This window comes from Lolium perenne, chromosome 4 (assembly GCF_019359855.2).
Source record: "Lolium perenne isolate Kyuss_39 chromosome 4, Kyuss_2.0, whole genome shotgun sequence".
In the NCBI taxonomy this organism is placed as follows: domain Eukaryota; kingdom Viridiplantae; phylum Streptophyta; class Magnoliopsida; order Poales; family Poaceae; genus Lolium; species Lolium perenne.
The window spans coordinates 142,398,008-142,419,874 of record NC_067247.2 but is presented as its reverse complement, the minus strand read 5'-3'; the positions used below and the strand labels follow the sequence as shown (position 1 = coordinate 142,419,874).

The 21,867-nt window shown below is 44.1% G+C and overlaps 2 protein-coding genes across 3 annotated transcripts; one reads left to right on the top strand and one right to left on the bottom strand.

The window, feature by feature from the left end:
• The first annotated feature begins 11,932 nt into the window (after positions 1-11,932).
• Positions 11,933-13,278, top strand: LOC127294083 (senescence-specific cysteine protease SAG39). Its single transcript, XM_051323829.1, has 2 exons — positions 11,933-12,365; positions 12,466-13,278. The coding sequence occupies exons 1-2, from the start codon at positions 11,933-11,935 to the stop codon at positions 13,050-13,052; spliced, it is 1,020 nt and encodes a 339-aa protein (XP_051179789.1). The 3' UTR covers positions 13,053-13,278.
• A 1,418-nt stretch (positions 13,279-14,696) lies between these two features.
• Positions 14,697-20,252, bottom strand: LOC127294082 (probable inactive histone-lysine N-methyltransferase SUVR2). Of its 2 annotated transcripts, XM_051323827.2 has the most exons (8): positions 19,866-20,252; positions 19,324-19,771; positions 17,904-18,913; positions 15,922-16,181; positions 15,738-15,804; positions 15,584-15,634; positions 15,120-15,216; positions 14,697-15,042 (listed from the first exon to the last, which is right to left on the bottom strand). In XM_051323827.2, the coding sequence occupies exons 1-8, from the start codon at positions 20,055-20,057 to the stop codon at positions 14,996-14,998; spliced, it is 2,172 nt and encodes a 723-aa protein (XP_051179787.1). In that variant the 5' UTR covers positions 20,058-20,252; the 3' UTR covers positions 14,697-14,995. The 2 variants fall into 2 exon arrangements, with proteins under 2 accessions (XP_051179787.1, XP_051179788.1); XM_051323828.2 differs by lacking the exon at positions 15,584-15,634.
• Positions 20,253-21,867: the final 1,615 nt, after the last annotated feature.

Below are 21,867 nucleotides of genomic sequence, written 5' to 3'. Positions count from 1 at the left end.
GTTGATGAAGATGACGTGCTCCTCCCCATTCCAGCGGGCAGCGGAAGTAGTAGATCCTCCTCGGAATCCCGGCAGCATGACGGCGTGGTGGCGGTGGTGGTGGAGATCTCCGGCAGGGCTTCGCCTATGCGCTACGGGAGAGATATGTGGAGGAGGGGCGCTAGGGTTTGGGGAGAGGGGGGTCTAGGGCGCCGGCCACTTGGGGGCTGCGGCCTAGGAGGCTTTGGTGTGGCCGGCCCCTCCCCTTGGCTCCTCATTATATAGGTGGAAATCCCCAAGAGTTGTAGTCCAAGTCTTCGAATAAGACCCCAACAACAAAATCTCCCAAAAGTGGGAAACCTACTCAAGGGGGGAGTCCTACTCAAGGTGGGGCTCCCACCTTTCCTTGAGGTAGGTTGGCCGGCCACCTTAGGTGGAGCCCACCTGGGACTCCTCCCCTTCGGGTTGGCCGGCCTAGTTGGTGGAGTCCCTCCGGGACTCCGCCTTCCATAATGATTTCTTCTGGACTTTTCTAGAACCTTCCATAAATACACCGGATCATTTTCAAACTTGTAAAATCTATATCTATATCTATACTAATAATAAAGGGAGAAGTGTTTCCGTGGTTTGGTCCGTATTTTCGTCCTCAGTTTCGTCCGTCGTCCGTCCGTAGTGTTTCATCCGTGGCGTTGCTTATTCCGTCCGCACAAGTCGATTGATTGGAGGATTGATTGGAGTCCTACATCATCACGTAGCTTATTCCGTGTACAAGTCGATAGACTGGAGTCCTTTCCGGACATGACAAGCCTAGCTAGACGTTTCTATGTTAATCTGGCCAGCCCACAGACAAGATCAGTAATTTATGACTACAATCCGTGTCAACGATGGATAAACATAAGGCATCGCCAGACCGTTCTCGCCAGAAGCCACTATACGCGCTCCCACGTCGGGATGTACTGAAGGCCACCGCCCACCGGTGCCGACCGATAGCTGCTTGTCGCGCCGCCTTTACAGCCGTGCCGGGGTCTTTTTTTTTTGCGGAAACAAGAAGACGAATTACACCGGAGATATTACAGAAAGAAACCCAACAAACACAAAATTACAGCTTCGTCCTTCTGCAAGTTGACCACGTCGTCGACACGCCGTTGCCATCGGTGGCGCGCCGCCGCCGCTGCCTCCCTCGATGCCTTGGATCGGAGGCAGTCCCCAGGCGAGCGGGAAGTCGCCGAGCGCCGGCCCCAAAGGACCTACACCGTCGAGCGCCGCCGCAGTCGGTCCGATGCGCCTCATCTTCTTCTTCAAGATCTTGACCTGCAAACTCCGCCGCCCTCGGAGCTTAACACGGGGAAGACACCCACGACACCTCCACAGAGGAGCGAGGACGAGGTTGACAACGGATCGGCGTCGACTCCGGAGAGGAGATCCGCCACCTGCAAACCAAACACCAGCCGACGACATTCCGCCTCCAAGACGCCACCGGCCAGCACCAAACCTACCCCTACACTATGTACAGGCCTAGATCCGTGGATTCCCCTACCTCCCGCCGCCGGAGCGGCCGCCGGAGGCGGAGGAATCCACGGATCGACGGCGAGCGAGGTGGGGAGACTCGGGTCGCCCAAAAGTTCGCCTTTCCTGTGGACGGGAGAAAGGGGAACGGCCAAGGTCCGTTGTCGCGTTAGCCGTGCCGGGGTCTAGCTGACCACCGAGCCATCTCGATCTACCTGCTGGAGCAGCACGTCCCCATTGAAGGAATTGAGCTAGGACGCTTCCCGTCGTACGTGTGCCTTCAGCTCAGCGTAGCCGCAATCGATTTGATCATCTCTGGTCATCCTAAACTCCCTCTGTCACGTCAAGGCGCTCGTGGGGATGGGAGTATGGGGCTAATTGCCGCGGTCGATCGTATCTGTGTCGCCACGCTGGTGCCGGCCGCCATCAATCGATCTGTCTTTTATACATGCACATATTTGTCTGGTGGAACGAGCTTGCCCACCTCCTGCAGTATATACCACGTGAGGGATAAGTCGCATGTGCAACTGCTGGTCGGCACACTGGTGCTGGCGCCGGCGTCACGCTAACACGAGTCAGTTCCGGAGAAGCATGTCAGCATCGCCAACCTTTCCTTCCTACCACCCGCACGACATATACCATTGTCGGGTCGTTAACGAACTGACGACACGCCCGCCATGTAGAGCCTCATCGATCCCGCCGAGAAGACCTTGCGCATTACACGCCCGAAAGCCAGACCCACCCTAACGATCGCCCACCCCCAACGATGTATAGGCATGGAGCAGTACAAACTGAGGCATGATAGCAGGATTTGTGATACTAATGAGCTCCTAGGACCATGGGCACCCCACTCAAAATCAGATTAGAAGGGTTGGATCTTTGTGGTCTAGGGAAAGTTTTGACTAATAATTTTTGAGAGAAAAACTGCATATGGCAATATTGATCGATCAGGTGAGTAACTACTGTCTAGGCATCTATTTCTTCTCTGCTATACACCTATACTACAAGAGGTTTGAGTATCTGTGTATGGCACTTTTTTAATCACCTGAGATATATATATATAGCTTTGCATGGGATCTTTTTCTAAGCTAAACGTATCTTTCTTCTCTAATTGTTATTTTATAATTATGATTAGGTTTTTAGCACAAAATACTAAAATTATTGATCTCTGCACATAAAAAATGATTCAATGTATCCATTTGCATTACAACGGCCCAAAGATCATCGGAAGCAAGATATAGATGGCACACCTTATCACCTAGGCGCGTAATATGGTATGGAGGTGGTTACAGAACATTTCCATCAGTCAATGTGCCCAAAGAAATGTCAATTTACTCTATGGACTGCGGCGAAGGGAAAAGAGTGGATGGCGACAAGCAATTTTCTTCGTGGGCCGCGATGGGATCGATCTTTTTCTCCCGATGCAACGCACGGGCAAATTTGCTAGTGAATTCCTATATATGAATCTTATTCTCCGGACCATTCTGGAACTCCTCGTGATGTCCTGGATCCCATCCGAGACTCCGAACAAAACTTCGAACTCCATTCTATATTCCATATCTACTCAAACAACATCAAACCTTAAGTGTGTCACCCTACGGTTCGCGAACTATGCAGACATGGTTGAGACTTCTCTCCGACCAATAACCAATAGCGGGATCTGGATATCCATAATGGCTCTCACATATTCAACGATGACTTAGTGATCGAATGAACCATTTACATATGATACTGTTCCCTTTCTCACGCGATATTTTACTTGTCCGAGGTTTGATCATCGGTATCTCTATACCTCGTTCAACCTCGTCTCCTGACAAGTACTCTTTACTCGTACCGTGGTATGTGGTCTCTTATTCATATGTTTGCAAACTAATTAGACGACATTCCACCGAGAGGGCCCAGAGTATATCTATCCATCATCGGGATGGACAAATCCCACTGTTGATCCATATGCCTCAACTCATACTTTCCGGATACATAATCCCACCTTTATAACCACTCATTTATGCAGTGGCGTTTGATGTAATCAAAGTACCATTCCGGCATAAGTGATTTACATGATCTCATGGTCGAAAGGACTAGGTAACTATGTATCGAAAGCTTATAGCAAATGAACTTAATGACGTGATCTTATGCTACGCTTAATTGGGTGTGTCCATTACATCATTCACATAATGACATAACCTTGTTATTAATAACATCCAATGTTCATGATCATGAAACTATGATCATCTATTAATCAACAAGCTAGTTATACAAGAGGCTTACTAGGGACTCCTTGTTGTTTACATAACACACATGTATCAATGTTTCGGTTAATACAATTATAGCATGATATATAAACATTTATCATAAACACAAAGATATATAATAACCATTTTATTATTGCCTCTTGGGCATATCTCCAACAACTTTAACAGGGCCGACACCAAAGGTCTACTATAGACAAAAGGTCTACTAGCTCTACAAGACAAAAAAAATTCTTTTTTATACGGGCTATAAATAGTATTGTTTTTTCGCGAAACTTGACGAACACACTATATTACGTAGATGGAGCATATGCATCTGAGAGCCGAATTAAATTTCCCATGCACTTAGAACTATAGAACTATGTAGTAGTGAAGGAAATTAGCGACCCGAATTCGGTGGACACGGGTCCAGGTAGATCCCTCTTTTCGAATTCAAAAAATGCTATTTCGAAGTTCCAGAAAAACTTGAAATAATTTATGCATGCAAATTTTACCTTGATACTTGCTCGTGTGAATTTTCGATTCAACATATGACCCGTATATGGCTGACACAAAAAATGGGAATTTTTATTTCTTTGCTCCAATCTTTGTAACGTTGTTTTGACATTTTGGCCTTCTTGTATATGTCACATACAATTATATTTTTCCTTAAAAAATTGCATGAGCAAGTATGCAGACAATACGTGGATGCAAAATTTTATGTATTTTTTTAAAAATTAAATAGCAATTTTTTGCTTTTAGAAAAAACTGGTCCGCCTGGACCGGGTTCCACTAGCCATTTATGAGGAAATTAGTTGCTTTCTTCATAAATCAACAGCTAATCCTATGTGGTAATCATTGCTTTAGTGGCGTCATATATATCGGTTTAACAGGCGCGCACGTAGTTTAAGAATTTTCTTTGACCATTATTTTTATCAATAAATATAGAATATATGTCACAAAAATTATATCGTCGAAAATCTTGTTTAAATATGAATCTAATGGTATAGATTTTGTATACAAATAATTTATATTTTATTAACTAAATTAGTTGTCAAACTTTGTCTTAAAGTGTGTGCGCACCTGTTAAACCAATACGAAGGGAGTACATCACAAATTAATATTCAGCTGAGCAAGTCGGTGGGCACCTCTCACACTTGAGTCCAGCTTAATTCTTATAGGCGTGATTGTTTGCTTGCATCATATTTCTGCATCAGGCGAGATCTTCTTCCTAAAGCCATGTTCAACTGGGCCAAATTCATATGCTGAATGCCAGTTTGTTCGATTTCTAACAAAGAAAATTCAGCCCGTTTGTGCACATTGTTTGGTTACCGACTAGCCTGCAATCTACGTATGAACTAGGAGAGCACATCTCCAACAGAGGATCTAAAATTTGGCGTTGTAAAAGTCGTTTTCAGCGCGCGCTGTATCCTCTATCTAGATACAGAGGCTCTCACTACGGGAACCAGTCAAGGGCGGCCGTCGGCACAGCTTGCTTTGCCTTCGGCACAGGCTTGTGCCGACGGCAGTAACGCCTCGGCACAGGCAAAGTTGCCTTCGGCACAGGCTGGCCGTCGGCATAGAAATAACGCCGTTTGGTAATTCTGGCTCGAATTTTTTTTAAAAAAAAATTCAAATTTTTTCAAAAAAAAAAATTCAAATTTTTTTATCCCAACTTTTTTAATCTCTCATATGCACCATTTTAACTCTAACTACACTTAATATTAGTTCAAATTCCACTCATGGTTAATTTCAAATTTTTTATCCCAATTTTTTTAATCTCTCACATGCATCATTTTAACTCTAACTACACTTAATATTAGTTCAAATTCCACTCATGGTTAAACTTCCCGGTCAGTCACTCATCCTCACACTACTCCACCCCTAGCACGCTTAACTTCTCGGTTCCATTTAGACTAGATTCCATGAAAGAAATGACACCTTGTTGACAATAATACCATATCAATACTATTAACCCTTATTACTTGATGTTGCACATCATTATTTTTTGAATTCCAAACAATTACCTACATAAACTACAAGAATAAGTATATTAATCTTGAATTCAAATGGACAATAAAATGATTTATTTTTTTTCTTTTTTATTTAATATGGAATAATTAATATCTTTAATTCTGTAAATCAAAATTTGACAAATAATATGTCTAAATCGATTAGAAAAATGAGAGGAATCCAAATATGACATCTATATCATATTTTGAATCTAAAAATAATTTTTTCAAAAATTCTTGACCATTAGATCATGTACCAGTATTTCAAATCTGGCCGGCCTCCTACCGATTCGGCAGGAATTTATCTTTTTCATGAGGGATGCCCGGGGCTGAGGCTCGCTAAACTTGCACTGGATCTCTAACAAAAATAGCATGTTGTGAATCTAAAAATAATTTTTACAAAAAATCTTGAGCAATATATCATGTACCTTTAGTTCAAATCTGGCGGCAGGAATTTGTCTTTTTCATGAGGGGTGGACGGAAAGGTTCCAGATACACCGGTTGACAAATTTTCCATCTTAGTTGGTCTAGTATTTTTAAAAAATATGTTGGTACCAATGTGAATCTTTAATTTGGTGGTTGCTTCACAAAACACCCTGTTTTCGGCACCTCAAAAATGGAAAATGGTTTTTTCGTGCGATGAAATGGAAAACTTCCTCCTGCCATATCGTAAGACATCTCAATATTCACATGTGTGCACAATATGGGCACATTATCACAAACTATACCGCGATTCTATCCATAACATGGTCGTTTGACCTAAATGTCATGAAACCTCGAACATGATAGCTCATTTTGTGAAGGATTTTTTGTGATTTTCGCAATTTTAAAACTTTAATATTTTTCCTTACAACTATGACACATAATATGACACCACGCGAAGGTTTCACATTGTTTGCATCGTTTTCGAATTTTCTTATGCCCGTTTCAAACTATATTCAAAACGGCGGGCATGAAGATCATTTGGTTGGGGCTGAGGTTCGCCAAACTTGAACTGGATCTCGGATGAAATGGCATGTTGTGAATCTAAAAATGATTTTTACAAAAAATCTTGAGCAATATATCATGTACATGTAGTTCAAATCTGGTCAGCCTCCTACCAATTCGGCAGGAATTTATCTTTTTCATGAGGGGTGGACGGAAAGGTTTCCAGATACACCGGTTGAGAAATTTTCCATCTTAGTTGGTCTACTATTTTTGAAAAATGTGTTGGTACCAATGTGAATCTTTAATTTGGTGGTTTCTTCACAAAACACCCCATTTTCGGCACCTCAAAAATGGAAAATGGTTTTTTCGTGCGATGAAATGGAAAACTTCCTACTGCAATATCGTAAGACATCCCAAGATGCACATGTGTGCACAATATGGGCACATTATCACAAACTATGCCGCGATTATATCCATAACATGGTCGTTTGACCTAAATGTCATGAAACCTCGAACATGATAGCTCATTTTGTGAAGGATTTTTTGTGATGTTCGCAATTTTCCAACTTTAATATTTTTCCTTGCAACTATGACACATAATATGACACCATGCGAAGGTTTCACATTGTTTGGATCGTTTTCGAAATTTTTATGCCCGTTTCAAACTATATTCAAAACGGCGGGCATGAAGATCCTTTGCCCAGGGCTGAGGCTCGCCAAACTTGCACTGGATCTCTGATGAAATAGCATGTAGTGAATCTAAAAATGATTTTTACAAAAAATCTTAAGCATTATATCATGTATCTGTAGTTCAAATCTGGTCGGCCTCCTACCGATACGGCTGGAATTTGTCTTTTTCATGAGGGGTGAACGGAAAGGTTCTAGATATACCGGTTAAGAAATTATCCATATTATGTGTTCTAGTATTTTTGAAAAATGTGTTGGTACCAATGTGAGACTTTAATTTGGTGGTTGCTTCACAAAACACCCCGTTTTCGACACCTCAAAAATGGAAAATAGTTTTTTCGTGCGATGAAATGGAAAACTTCCTCCTGCAATATCGTAAGACATCCCAAGATGCACATATGTGCACAATATGGATACATTATCACAAACTATGCCGTGATTCTATCCTTAACATTTGTTGTTCTGTGTGAAAGTCATAAAACATCGGATATGATTGTTCATTTTTGAGAAGGTTCTTTGAGATATTTTAAATATTCCAAGTTTAATATTTTTCCAAGATAGAACTTATTTTTCTGAAAATTTTGATATATTATTTGTATTTTTCTAAATTATAATGATTTAGTTATGATTTTTTGAAGATTAATGTGGTAAAATGGAAAATAGCTATGCCGATGGCTTTGGCAAAGAGGCTGAAATATATGCCGACGGCTTTGCCGTCGGCACAGGCCTAACGCTGTTAGCTCGCCGTCACGTCGGAGAGGTTGTGTCGACGGCCGAAACTGTGCCGAAGGTTGCCGTCGGCACAGACCTTCATGTGCCGACGGTTTACCTGTGCCAACGGCTGACCTGCTGGCCTGGCCAGAACGAGTCATGTGCCGACGGCCCCGATATTTTGCCGTCGGCACAGGATCTGGTCGTCGGCACCTTGACTGGTTCCCGTAGTGTCTATTTTACAGCATAACCAAGAAGCTAAAAACAGCCCTTCGCCAGAGGCTGTAAAATAGAGCTCCACAAATAAATTTCTTCAACATACATACAACAAATAAGATCAAACTAGGCACAAATAAATCTGAAAAAATCGACTAATTTCACAACTCTAAGCGGCTTGTCTATTCCATGCGCGGCCATTCCATGCTAGCTAGCAGAGAGAGTAAGCTTGTCTATTTCATTTTCATGCGCTCGGCCATTCCATGCGCACGCGGCCGCCGCAATCAAAGCTAGCCGTGAGAATCTTATTTGCAGATGACGATGAAACGGCGGCTGGAACGAGAGGCGGAGCTCAAACTGGCCGCGGCGGACGCCCAGGAAAGGCACGCGAGGAGGGCCGTGGCGGGCGAAGCTCCGGGTTGCGGGGGTCAGGCCGGGCCGGTGGAGCTCAACAGAGATTCAGGCCGAGGCCAGGCGAGCCAAAGCGCGGCCGCTAGACCTCCTCGTCGTCTCCGCGCGGAGGGCCGGGCAAGGCTGGGCGGGGCCGACGGGCGCCTCTTGCGTCTGTCGTCCTTGCAGCGCGGAGAGGCAAGCGAGATCAAGATATTTTAGAACCGTTTTTTTCACGCGGTGGGAAGAATCGCGGTGCCAGTTTAAAGCGCGCGCTAGCCGGTGCACCAGATATACCGTTTTAGATAGCGCACACTTCCGCGCGCACAAAAATATTTACAGCGCGATCTACTTTACGACGTCTGCTGGAAGGCGCAAAAATGCGTTCGGTAATGTATATTGATTGTTTTTTTAGCGCAACCGTAGTTTACAGCGCTGTTGAAGATGCTCTAATGTATCTTTCCGTGGTCTAGTTACCACTTCTCGCAGGTGGTGTCATTACCTCTCATCACTTGGAACAAAGAGGCAGCATAACAACAGTTTTTTTTTTTTTTTGCGAATGTAAACACGAGCATAACAACAGTTAAACAAACTCATTCTTAGCTATTTTTAAATAGCAGTTTAACACAACTAGTTTAGTTCTAGCTAATACCGAATGGTAGTTCAACACAAAAGTATTCGAGTTATATATACAAACAAAACACAAACGGGAGTTCTTCATAACACATCACGGCATGAAAATGCTTCTTCTTCTACTTCAAATCCTGGAGTTGCCTATGTCAGCCCACATAGCGTCCGTCCACTCCTGCTTATTGTTCTTCCAGGCGACGTTATCATTAGAAGTAACACCATGTCCATCATAATCTCGTTAGGCAGGACTTCATGCTCCTCCGGGAAGAACGAATCAAGACCCCATCCTAAGATCTGGTTATGCAGAATGCCACATGAAACAACTAGCTTAACCTAGGTAGAGAAGGTGTGGAAATGTTTCTGATCAAGGATCTTAAATATGTTCTTCAGAGCTGTGAATGCCCTCTTGATCTTGACTCTGATGCTAGAGTGTCTAAAATTGAAGGGTTCCTTAGCATTCCTAGGGTAGAACCTTGTAGAGAACTCATTGTGGTGGTATCATGTGGACCCGAAGGGTGGGAGAAAACTAGGGCGGCAATCATAGCCGGCATCAGCCAGGTAGAACTTACCCTTAGTGACTTTTAGGTCATCATCTCTCCCCAAGATGTCAGTCAAAATATTTTCATCATGGGTTGATCTTTCCCACCGGGAACTTCATATCGTAGTCAACAGCGGCAAGCACATTCTGCCTGGTGTAGTGCTTTCTCCCCTTGTAAGCAAGAGCCTGGCTTCTAGGCACTTTCGATGTTATATGAGTACCTGCAATGGCCCCAATACAATCCTGATATGAAAACGAACAAATGGTTAGACGTTTGTGTCGTACAAATGTGTAAAGCAGAAGGTTCAGTGGCGGAGCCACGGCCCGGCATGCCCGGGCAGCTGCCCGGGCTAAGTTGGCAAACTCCATTACAATACTAGTAGGGAATAGTGATTAGAGAAGCTATTTTAATGGGCAAATACTCGACAAAGCAACTACAGCTAGAATTTGCCCAGGCTCTAATTACAGGCAGGCTCCACCACTGAGAAGGTTCACCTTGAAATATGATGTACAAAAGTGTTGCTCACCTTGAAATATGGAAACCAAGGGTGACTATCAACAATCTTGTTGGGAGTGCTGGAAGATGTAGGCTTGATCATCTCTCCTCTTAGTTCTCCAATAGCATAGAGGATTTCATTGAAGTACCTAGAAACTGTCTCAGTCGATCTCCTCCATGTGCTATGGATGACTCGAAATTTTTGGTTATGCCCAGCAACATGAAGGAACATAGCCACTTGCTTTTCGATATATGTGTGGATGCTATCTATGAGCAACTGCCTAGACCTAATGTGTTCACGAGTTGGTTAAAAGCGGTATTGTTCATCATGAGCATGTTCACAGCTTCGACGTTGCCATTGTTGTAGATGTAATTCAGATTGTACATCCTATCTCTGTCACGGACAAATATTGGTGCATATGTGTGATGCGCGGCCTAGTGTGTTGACTAATGGCTCTTGCGTGCATAGAGAAGACTCATGCCTGGATCACAACTACGAGGGCACCAGCTTGAACAAATAGTTTCTGCAGGTCGGCCGAAGTATTTCGGTGTCGCATAATCATGAGCTAAATCGGCTTGAATCTAAGTTAAAGCAGTAACAGTAGGGGCGAAAGTGGTTTGATCGAGCTTACAATCTTCTTTGAAGGCGTCTTCATTCTGCTGGAGCCGGAGACGAAGGGATCAAAGGTTGATGGAGGCCACGATGGGTCGCCGCTCCAGGAGATCGGCCACTCTCACACCAGTTGAATAGCACGGCAAAGACGTTGACGGAGACGGTCCCGAGGATCTCCCCAGTCGACCGTACCGTCGCAGATCTAGATCGCCGCTGCTGTCGCCTTCTAGTCTAAGGGGATTTCATTTTCGCTAGGTGGTGACCGACAATGGAGGGAGGTGAGGCTACTTTGTGCGCCTAAACGCGGAGCATGTTTCCAGCTCCTGCCTTTTCCACCGTGTTTCTCCCACGCAGGAGTTCAGTCGATTTGCGCTCGTCGGCGTATGTCCTCGGGAAAACGGCCGAATTGAGTGTTCCTCGCGGGCTAACTTTTGGGCCGCTTTAAACACTGCAGTTTTTCCATACAACATTGCCAACCAATCGTCTGATTTTCGGCCCAGTGAAAGCGATAAACGGCCCTGCGAGCAACCAAGCACCGTCCTATATGTGTCGATTATACAGTAGGGGTCAACTTTTTGTGCAAAATAACTTCAAACAGGTGGCTGTGTTACCTTTGGAAGCTCCGTTGTAGCCCAGTCATATGAAGGAGACACTGAAGATGTGAACTCCTGCATAAACATGGGTTATTCTCAGAGCTACACAACAACCGTACGTCTCGTGCACAATAGTTATTTCTGTTTCCTCGTTTCAAAAAATAGTTATTTCTGTTTTCTACGACCATTCGGCAACAATACTCCTTCACGGCTACGCAGGAGCTAGCTCCTTTTCACACAGTACAACTTCGTGCACGCACCGTACTAATGTGTACCTATCTCCCGCTTTAAAAAATACAAGCACCTCCGAGAACTATATATATCTCCTAGTTTCATTGCACAAACCAAACCAAAACATACTCACTGCTACAGGAGGCAAGCAATTAAGAAGATTACAGGATCAAACATGGCCATCCCCAGGGCTACGCTCCTTGCCCTCCTCGGCTGCCTCTGCTTCTTTAGTTCCGTCCTCGCAGCTCGCGAGCTGAACGATGACTTGTCCATGGTGGCAAGGCACGAGGATTGGATGGCCAAGTATGACCGCGTCTACAAGGACGCTGGTGAGAAGGCGCAGAGGTTTGAGGTATTCAAGACTAATGCTCGATTCATCGAGTCATTCAACACCAGGGGCCACAAGTTCTGGCTCAGCATCAACCAGTTTGCGGACATCACCAATGATGAGTTCAGGGAAACCAAGACTAACAAGGGGTTTATTCCAAACAAGGTGAAGGTTCCTACGGAATTCAGGTACGAGAATGTGAGCCTTGATACACTCCCAGCAATGGTGGACTGGAGGACAAAGGGTGCGGTCACTCCTATCAAAGACCAAGGCCAATGTGGTAAGTAAATTCAGGCTACAAGAGAATCACATACATATGAAACTTCTGCATTATATAACCGCGTGTATGATTGCATATATCGTAACAAATTCATTTGCAGGTTGTTGTTGGGCTTTTTCTGCTGTTGCTGCAACAGAAGGCATTGTCAAGCTAAGCACTGGCGATCTTATCTCGCTCTCGGAGCAAGAGTTAGTGGATTGTGATGTCCACGGTGAGGACCAAGGATGTGAGGGTGGTCTCATGGATGACGCATTCAAGTTCATTATCAAGAATGGAGGCCTCACTAAGGAATCTAGCTATCCATATTCCGCAGCAGACGGCAAGTGCAAGAGTGGGTCTAGTAGTGCCGCAACAATTAAGAGCTACGAGGATGTGCCTAGCAATGATGAGGGTGCCCTCATGAAGGCAGTCGCAAGCCAACCTGTGTCAGTAGCTGTGGACGGAGGCGACATGACTTTCCAATTCTATTCCGGTGGTGTGATGACCGGTTCATGTGGTACTGATTTGGACCATGGTATTGCAGCCATCGGTTACGGAACGACCAGTGATGGTACAAAGTATTGGTTGCTCAAGAATTCTTGGGGCACAACATGGGGAGAGAATGGATTTCTAAGAATGGAAAAGGATATTGCTGACAAGAAGGGCATGTGTGGCCTTGCCATGGAGCCTTCCTACCCCACGGCTTAGTTAAACTATAAAATTCCATATATTCTCTCACACACACAATATTGAATAAATACATGTCTCTTCGTCCATAAGTATATGCTTGTAAATTGTGTTATGCAAATACATTATATGTTATCTACACCTTGTTATGCAATTCATGAGTCATGACTTCTATACAGCTATGTTGAATGAATGCTGGTTATATTTATCTTAGCTAAGATATTCCGGAAGGATGGTATTTGTGAATGTAAACTGAAACCAAAAAAAGGAATTAAATAACTTCTGTTATCAGAAGCAGTATTTTGAAGCAAGCATATTGCATACAGACTGGAGAGATAGGTATATAGCTTGTGATTTGTAGACAGTTCACAACACGTTAGTCAACTAGGTGATTCATGAAGTTATTTTCTCGTGAATGAGAAAACAGTAGAGCAGTGCATGCTGTCCCAAATGAAGAGCTAGCATAGGAGCCTCTGTTCCATTAGGTGGAAAAATATATACTGGTACCTAGACGTTTGCCTAAACATAGTAACTCGTATATTGGCTGTTGTCTGCAATGAATCAATAATTAGCTAGCATGACAACGAGCTAGTCCTGGGAATAGCCATGCCACCTCAGTTCCTGACTCTAGGCTGTTTTAGTTTTCTAAATGCAATTCCTAAAAGTAGGACATTGTAGACCTTTTTTATCCTCTCTCCTGAAACTTCCTCATAGGAGAAAATACCATGTGAAAACCAATTAAAAATATGCTTCAAAGTTTCTGATATTCTAAAGAAAAATACAATTTGCTTTGGAGGTGACTAGTAGTACTATAGTATACTACTCTCTCCGTCCTAGAAAACTTGTCTTAAGTTTTTCAAAATTTAGATGCATAAGGAGTACCTAGTACAATCAAAAAATATTGAGTTTTCCTAAAGACAACAGTATATTGCTAGTACTACTAGTACTAGTAGAAGAAGAAGAATTAGGAAGGGGGGTTGAAAAGGGAAGGAGCGGAGAGAGGGAATCGTTACCTTGGCTGGAACTCTAGGACCTGGGTTAGGCTGCAGTCGTTGAACCGCACTTAGTACTCCATCGTCGTCGTCCTCTTCTCCACCTTGGGCTCGCTTCCTGCTGCTCCATTCATATCCGCATCCCAATCCAAATCGAAATTAGCATGGTGTTCCTAGTGGTTGTTGGTATTAGGCTGCTGTGACCAACCATGCGTTTATCTCTTTCTTCTCCGCTCCCTTCTTCGGTTTTTCCCCTTTGCTCTCACAACTCACGACAAGTAGCAGCCTCGGCTTGTTCGTTGTCTGCTGTCCAGCTAGGCGCCTCACTCCAGTCCTAAGAGTATTTTCTTTTGTTATTATCTACCAAATCATCCAGCATAACATTTATCATCTTAAGTTAACTCAAACATGATAATCTCAGATTAACTTAACTCTCAATAATCATAATATACTGTACAATTTAATAAGGGAGGCCTCCAAATGGAATACATCAATCTAGCTTTTCCAACTTGCAAAAGATTCTCGTCTCTGCATAGAAGGGACCCTTTTCTTTGTTGATGGAAATGCCATGAACAACCTGTTTGAGACCTTGACCATTACCAGAGTATACCTCTTGGCCAACTTGAGCATTTTACCTCTTTCTTAATACCAAAATGGCCATGCAGAAAGCATATTTAAATGCACAACTGAAAGGCATGCTTCCGGTTCCATTCCATTAGATTAAACACCATGTTCAACTACTACCTAACTAGTACATACATCTCTAATACTACAACTACTACTACATAAGTCATAATACTCACACAGAGGAGAAGGCCATCGTCTGCTCATCCGGGCTTACCACCCAGATCCATCCTTTGTCCAAAATGCACAACAACTCAACACACATTGTTTCTTCCGCTGCTGCAAATTCCTTAACTACATTGCCCTAATTAACCCTCCCTAACCAAGCAACCATTGCATTGCAATGCATCAACCTTCCTCCCCAATGGCAGCAGCAGCTACTATGCTTCTCTTCCCTGAAAAAACAAAACAAAGAGCCAATCAAGCTAATGCCAATGTTTTTCGAGGCCAAGCAATGGCAACAAACACGTACTCAAATGATGCCTCCTGCCCCGGCAGTACCGGCTACCACAAAGGCACTCGAATGGTTTCACAGGCTGCTTCTTGGTCTCGAAATCAATGCCATAGTCCTGAAAAACCAACACCAACTCACTTGCCATGTCTTTTGCTGTGGATCTAATATGTGATATGTTGGCTTTTCTTTATCTTACAGCACATATGCACTTTTGTACTTTTCAAAAATGTAATACTGTCAAGGACTTGCACATAAACAAATTCTAGGGATACAACTCATAAATAAATAAAGCCAACAGTAGCCACACTGCATATACATACATACATACATTAGGGAAGCCCCAAAATAGATAACAGCAAACGCAATGCCATGCGATTCGTTCACTTTTTGCAGCTATAGAGTTTGGCAGTCATAGAAAATACACACCAACAAACATATAATAATGCATTAACATTAAGAAATTATATATATGCAAAGCATACCCATGTCAGTTCCTCGAAAGCCTCCACCTTCTTGCTTGTGAAGAATGCCAGCTGTTTTTTATAGACAAGAGCAGTAAAATCATCAGCATGACGTCACTATAATATGGTATTTTCGAAGTGCAACATGGGTAAAGTGGTCAAGAGTAGCACTTACATGATAATAGTGATGATCAGGAGTCTCCACTTCAATAGGAATCACTGCTAGATTTGCATCACAACATCTACATGATGGTGGATGGTTGTTACAAGCAGAAAAAGATAGATTGGGAAGATAACTTATAGGCCTTGCTGTCTATTAAAAAACATCAAAGAAACGGCCAGAAAGAGCTAGAGCATACCTGTGGTTGATGAATCTACCAACATTTCCATAAAATGAGCCATCTAGGCATAAAGCTTCTTCATCCTTCAGTTCAGAACACCAACCAGCATCCAAAAGTATCGGATGTACATAACTATCATTTTGCATGTTTTCAACGGCCCTTTCATGCATTTCTGTACATGTCAGTATCTCACCAGCATATTCGCAAACGAAAGCTCCTTTAGGCAATTCATCAAGCGTGCGGAGCCCCCAACCTGTCCCTTCTCCAGTGAAGAAGACCTAGATAATAAAAGTAACAATAGTTGAAAACCATCTGGCTTCATGGATTAAATGATTTCAAACCTGTGAAATTGTTAGTAGAATCAGCACGCTGCACACCCCATGTCGTGTGGGCTGATTATCCCCACAGCAGTACCAAGTCCACAAGGGGCTGCGTCTTGCAGTAGCAGTTCAGATCCCCATTATCCTTATTTAGACTGTTCTTTTAATTAAAGATACGATCAAGCATTACGAGCAATGATTAAGTGTCGCTCGACAAGTCTAGGTTTTTGCACGACAAGTTTACGTGTGTGCAACTCTGATGTCGACAAACTGGAGCAACATGACAAGTTGAACTTGTCGATCGACAAGTTGACTTGTCGGCGACAAACCTCGACTTGTCTAGGTCAACTGGTCGAGCGACAAGTCATATGCCTGGGATATAAAATGTCTTCGTGAAACCCTACGACCCACCTACGACCCAGAAACTGGTAGCGTCTCCCTCCACCAGACGCCTCTCCCCTGGCGCTTTGCAGATCCACACTAAAGGGAGAAACCGCTTAGAGTACAAGAGATAGAACAAGCTATCCTATGTCTCATGCAACCGGCAAATGGAGAATAGGTTTCAGAAGCTGCGTGAGGAAGGATCCAAAGGAAAGAGGGCTAATGTGCTTATCCTAGAAGAATTTCAATGGGATAATGAGTGGGTCGATATCCTACAAAAATTGATAGGCTAGTTACTTAGTATTTTTTTAGTAGTTCCTTGTCGACAACACATCGACAATTCTAGCACTTGTCGAGACTTGTCACGACTTGTCTGCTTGTCGGTACCCCAGCGACAAGTTGCGACACGTCGACACGTAATCATTGATTACGAGTCCACGAGTCGATCTAGGGTAGCGACTCATAGACCTGTCATGACTAGTCACGACTCATGTGGACTAGTCGACATGAGTCCAGCAATAGGTACCATAAAGTACTAGACTGTATAATTACTAATAATCTAATACTAGTACATAAAATAGTAAATGTGTAATACAATAGAAGGCTGGGAATAGGTGAGTGATGGAAAACCTTGGCAATTCCATATAATGGCCAAGGCCTTCCTCTTCTCCATGAACTAGCAGCTGGCATAGCAGAGCAACAGCAGCAGATAATGGGAGGATCCTGGGAGCAGAAGCAGACGGTGGAGGAGCAATACAGCAAGAGCAGCAAGAGCAGCAGCCACCGGAGGAGGAGCAGACCAGCAGCCACAACAACCAGGGGAGGAGCCTCGCAGCAGTAGCAGCAGTTGGTGGAGGAGGACTGGGTCGGCAGGAGTCAATATTCATTTTGGGTTTCACGGGGGGAAACTTGGCAGCTCGATCTAGGTTTTCCAGAACTGGGCAGACCAATATTGAAAAAATATATATGACAGGTGAGGTCAATTTTTAGTTGCTCAACTCAAAAAACTGGACTAGTCGAGGTTAGTCATGACTAGTCGAATGAGTCGCTCAACCCATACAATGAGTCTTGAGTCGGCCTTGAAGTTGGGACTCGTTGACTAGTTGCACGACTCGAAATCCTTGGATATGATTAGTTTCCGAGTTAGTTATCCTTACTTATCTCCCAAGTTAGGTTGTAACACAGGCTATACAACGCCTTGCCATATCATTAAATAAAGCAAGCAACAAATATCAATATAATCCCGTCCCTTCTTCATGATACCCCAGCAATTATGTTCACAAAAATAGCAAATATTACCTGTAAATTGCATGTTATGCCACGTTGAACCACGCGGTTACCGCATTCCATATTGCAGCCACATTTGCTCCAGCACTCCTTGATAAATTTCCTAACAAGGTGGCCCCGGCAAGGCTCTGGTGAAGCTTTATTTCTAGACCTCTCAAGCGGGCAAGTTTCACAAAACACCTTCTGATTTTCCGCTGGAAAGAGGTTCACAGAGACACACTCATCAATAAGTGCTGGCCTAACCAAACCTTCTAATGTATATGCATATTCACCCCCAGTTTCTCTTGCACAAGCACATGGTTCAGGTGCAGACAAGCAGTTTCCAAAGCAATCAGCGCAGCAGTCTTCCCCACCAATCTTCGCAAGTGACATGTCAACAAGAGCATTCTGGAATACAACATTCTGTGGTATATAATAGAACGAAGGCGGAAATTTCTCCCCGCCAAATTCATTTACAATTGATATCCTTATGTTTTCTTCTGCCTTGGATATATCCGTTAGATCATGGTTAATCCTCAATGTGGATAGTGCCAGATGCTGCTGCTGGACAGGAGTCGAATTCACTGGCCAATTCTCTGAGCCATTAGAAACCAACAACTCCTCTGCAGCTTTCTGTTTCATCTTCCTATCATCCTCTGACCTGCAGCCATTGCCAACAATATCTGGTTGTGCAGTATGCTCTACAGCATGTTCAGTGCCCAGTTGTAAAACACACTGGCATATCTCAGTCAGGAGGCTGCCAACGGAAAAATCTGGAGGAAGAACTTTGGATGAGGCAAGACATTTGTCATCAACCATCTTGAAAACTTCTTCTAAAGCAGGCATGCGGAACTTTGATGGATCGACACTGCATTTCAGTGACATCTTAATCTCACCCATAGCAGATGATGCTACAACAATGTGCAAATCAGGCGCTTCCTGAACATTTCCAACTGCAGATCCTGTTCCATTGTTCAATGAGCTGCTTGTTGGTTCTATTATTTCCCTATTTCTGCAACGCTGAAATGTCCTGTTTCTAGCACCTATAGAAAATCAAAGAAGTCGAATCAGCATAAGACCGTTGCTGAAAGAACATAACAGCAAAGATGTGATCGATCAGAGGCATATTTAACATGCTACTTAACAAGAGTTCAACCAAGCAAAGTTTCAGCAGGTGCGACCTCTGAAGTTCAGAGGGCCTTATTTAGTGCATTAAGTTACCAAGCAAAGGATTCAATTATAGCAAGAGTGCAATTGGCATATCTATGTGCGGCGCGGGAGATAATTGTAACATTGTAATCAAGCAAGCAGATAATGGAATTACTTCTTATGCTTTAACGACTGACGGTTACCAAGCAAAGAAGCACAATGTCGGCATGATTTGAAAGTAAAAGAAAGGCAAATGTATCTGCTTAACCTACGAGGACAAAAGGATCAAATGGTCAGTGACAACCTGGGATCTGTTTAGGATTTCGACCGGACTGCGGCGGAGGCGGTTCTCGAAGTCCGGACGAGGATGCCACACCTCGCGGCGAACGGCATACCAGGCCAGGCTGGACATCACAACAGTCCATATCGACAGGCTCAGGCTTGGGCTCCCTCAGGAATACGCCATCCTCCGGCTGAAGATAGGCGTCGATTGTCTGCCTCTGCCGCCTTTTGCCGAGCACCCTCGTAGTGCCTCTAGCCAGCGGAGGCGAATCGGCTCGAGGAGAGATGGCCAGTTCCGTGGTAGTGCCTTGATGTTCGGCTGTGGGACAGGAGGGTGGAGGCGAGGGAGGGCCGAGGGGGTCCTCGCGGGTGGCGGCGGCGGCGAGGGAGGTCGATGGGCCTCCTTCTGCCGGGAAATCGTCGGTCTCCTCCTGCTCCAGCTCCGGCTGCGGATCCCCGTTGCCATTGGCCTGAAGAGCGCCCCAAGAAAAAGGCATTTTGTGAGGGGAGTGGATTGGGGACTGGAGGATTGATGGCGAGGAAAGAAGGAAGGGGGGTCGGGACCTGAGCGTCGAGGATGGCCTCGGCGAAGACGCGGTAGTTATCGTCCTCGATGAGCGCCCACCTATGGTCGTAGAGCTCGAGGAGGCGCCGGAGGACGTTGGAGCACAGCTTGCTGGAGAAGCCGAGGGGCTTCATGGCCTTCATCGCCCGCCGCCCTCTCTCCTGCTTGGAGACCGGCCGAGAAGAACCCATCCTTCCCTCCTTTCCTTTAAGATTCGATTCGATTGGAGTGGAGTGGAGTGGAGCAGAGTGACTCAGTGGATGGAAATTGTTGGCATCGCCATTGCTAGGGTTTGCAAAGCTTGGGGTTTTGGGGGGGATTGGAGCTGGGTCGATTCGGGGAATCCCAGTGTCTGTCACTCGATGTGCCTTGTGTTTGGCTTGGAAGAGAGTACTCCTCGCATTCACTGCGCCGCTTCCTTCTTACAATGCAATCGCGCCGTGTGTCTTTTTCTACTCTCTTACTTTTATACTAAATCCAAATTAATTAAAATGGATCGGAGAGTATAAAAGGTTCAACAATTTTATCGATCAAATCATTAAAAAGAGTATCACCCCAAAGTCTGGACCCATATCATGCTCTTCGAGCTAAAATGTGTGACAAATCATTCACGGTGGTTTGCTAATATCGACTTAAGTTCATAAGATTAGTAGTACTACCTCCGTTTGGGTTTAACAGGCACGCACGCAGTTCAAGATAAACTTTGACCATTGATTTGATCAACAAAATATAACTTTTATGTCTACAAAATATATATCGTTAGATTCGTATGCAAAAAAAACTTTCCAATGATATAATTTTTGTGCCATATATTTCATATTTTATTGACTAAAATAATGGTCAAAGCAATTTCTTAAACTACGTGCGCGCCTGTTAATCCGAGACGGAGGGAGTAATCAAAAATCATGATTTTCAAAATTATGTGTGAGAAATGACAATTCTAGAAACAAAAGTCTACCAAAGACAATGAAGTTTTAAAATGATATGTCCCATCGCCTTTGGCGCGGTTTTTTGACCCACTTATTATGTCTAGTGGTTGCAAGTGACCAAATTGGTAATCGCCAATTCCCATATTGATGTGGGCATACCAAAACTCATCTGTGTCCCGTGTTCGGCACTTTGGAACCCGTCTTTGAAACACTAGATCACTTGGTTAGGAAAATGGATGTACAACCCAACTATCTAAGTTTAAGTTTCCCCTGACGCGGATTTTGGTTCTTAGTGTTGAAAATAAAATAGTGTAGAAGCTTCCCCTACTATATTCCTCAAAAAAACTAGTCATCTAAAACCAGTTTTAAGAAGTTACTCCCTCCAATCTAAATTACTTGTTTAAATCGGCAATAAATAATTTGAATCGTGGGTAGTATTATCGTATAACCGCTCCTAATCACAAAAGTTATCCCTATATGGAAGCTCCGCATAGAATATTCATCGCCTAATCTGCCACAAGCCCATAACCAAAGTGATTGTCACTATCGTGTATACCGTGCAATATGGCATGCTTTAAAACCACATCCTCAAAACCCACACTTCATGCATGTACCATCAGCTCTTCATCAAATGGGAGATGGAGTAAGAAAAGTGACGCGAGAGCTCAAACTTGGGAAGAAGATAGCGGCCCTTTGAAATACTCTGTGTAATGCTCCAAGCTCTTGGGCCTGCTTGATCATGATGTCGGGCAAAGAAGATTCCTTGGCTTTTAGGCTCGTGCTCTGATGCGGAGTTTCAGAAGAAATAAACCTTTGCCACCATCCACGAAACCGTTGGACATCGGTGTGAGGGAGCACCGGCGTGGAAATATGTTGCCGAATGGACCTGTTATGGTATGGAGGAGGGCGTGATCGTCTTGCAGGTGAGCCGGAGAGGCTCTTGTCTGTGAAGTTGAATTTGGTTGATTATGTTAAGGACACATTGACCCAATAGGAGAATGAGGCCCACAATAGCTAGGAGCCACCGCAGAGATACCCTTAAAATATTCCGTCCCGCCACGAGGGACTTGGG

Bases quoted from the DNA above. Each gene is read 5' to 3' on its own strand.
- LOC127294082 (XM_051323827.2), bottom strand. From the start codon at position 20,057: ATGGGTTCTTCTCGGCCGGTCTCCAAGCAGGAGAGAGGGCGGCGGGCG. The intron at 15,805-15,921 runs GTATGCTCTAGC...ACCATCATGTAG, and splicing joins GGTAGATTCATCAACCACAG to ATGTTGTGATGCAAATCTAG. The intron at 15,635-15,737 runs GTAAGTGCTACT...TATAAAAAACAG, and splicing joins CTGATCATCACTATTATCAT to CTGGCATTCTTCACAAGCAA.
- LOC127294083 (XM_051323829.1), top strand. From the start codon at position 11,933: ATGGCCATCCCCAGGGCTACGCTCCTTGCCCTCCTCGGCTGCCTCTGC. The intron at 12,366-12,465 runs GTAAGTAAATTC...ATTCATTTGCAG, and splicing joins CAAAGACCAAGGCCAATGTG to GTTGTTGTTGGGCTTTTTCT.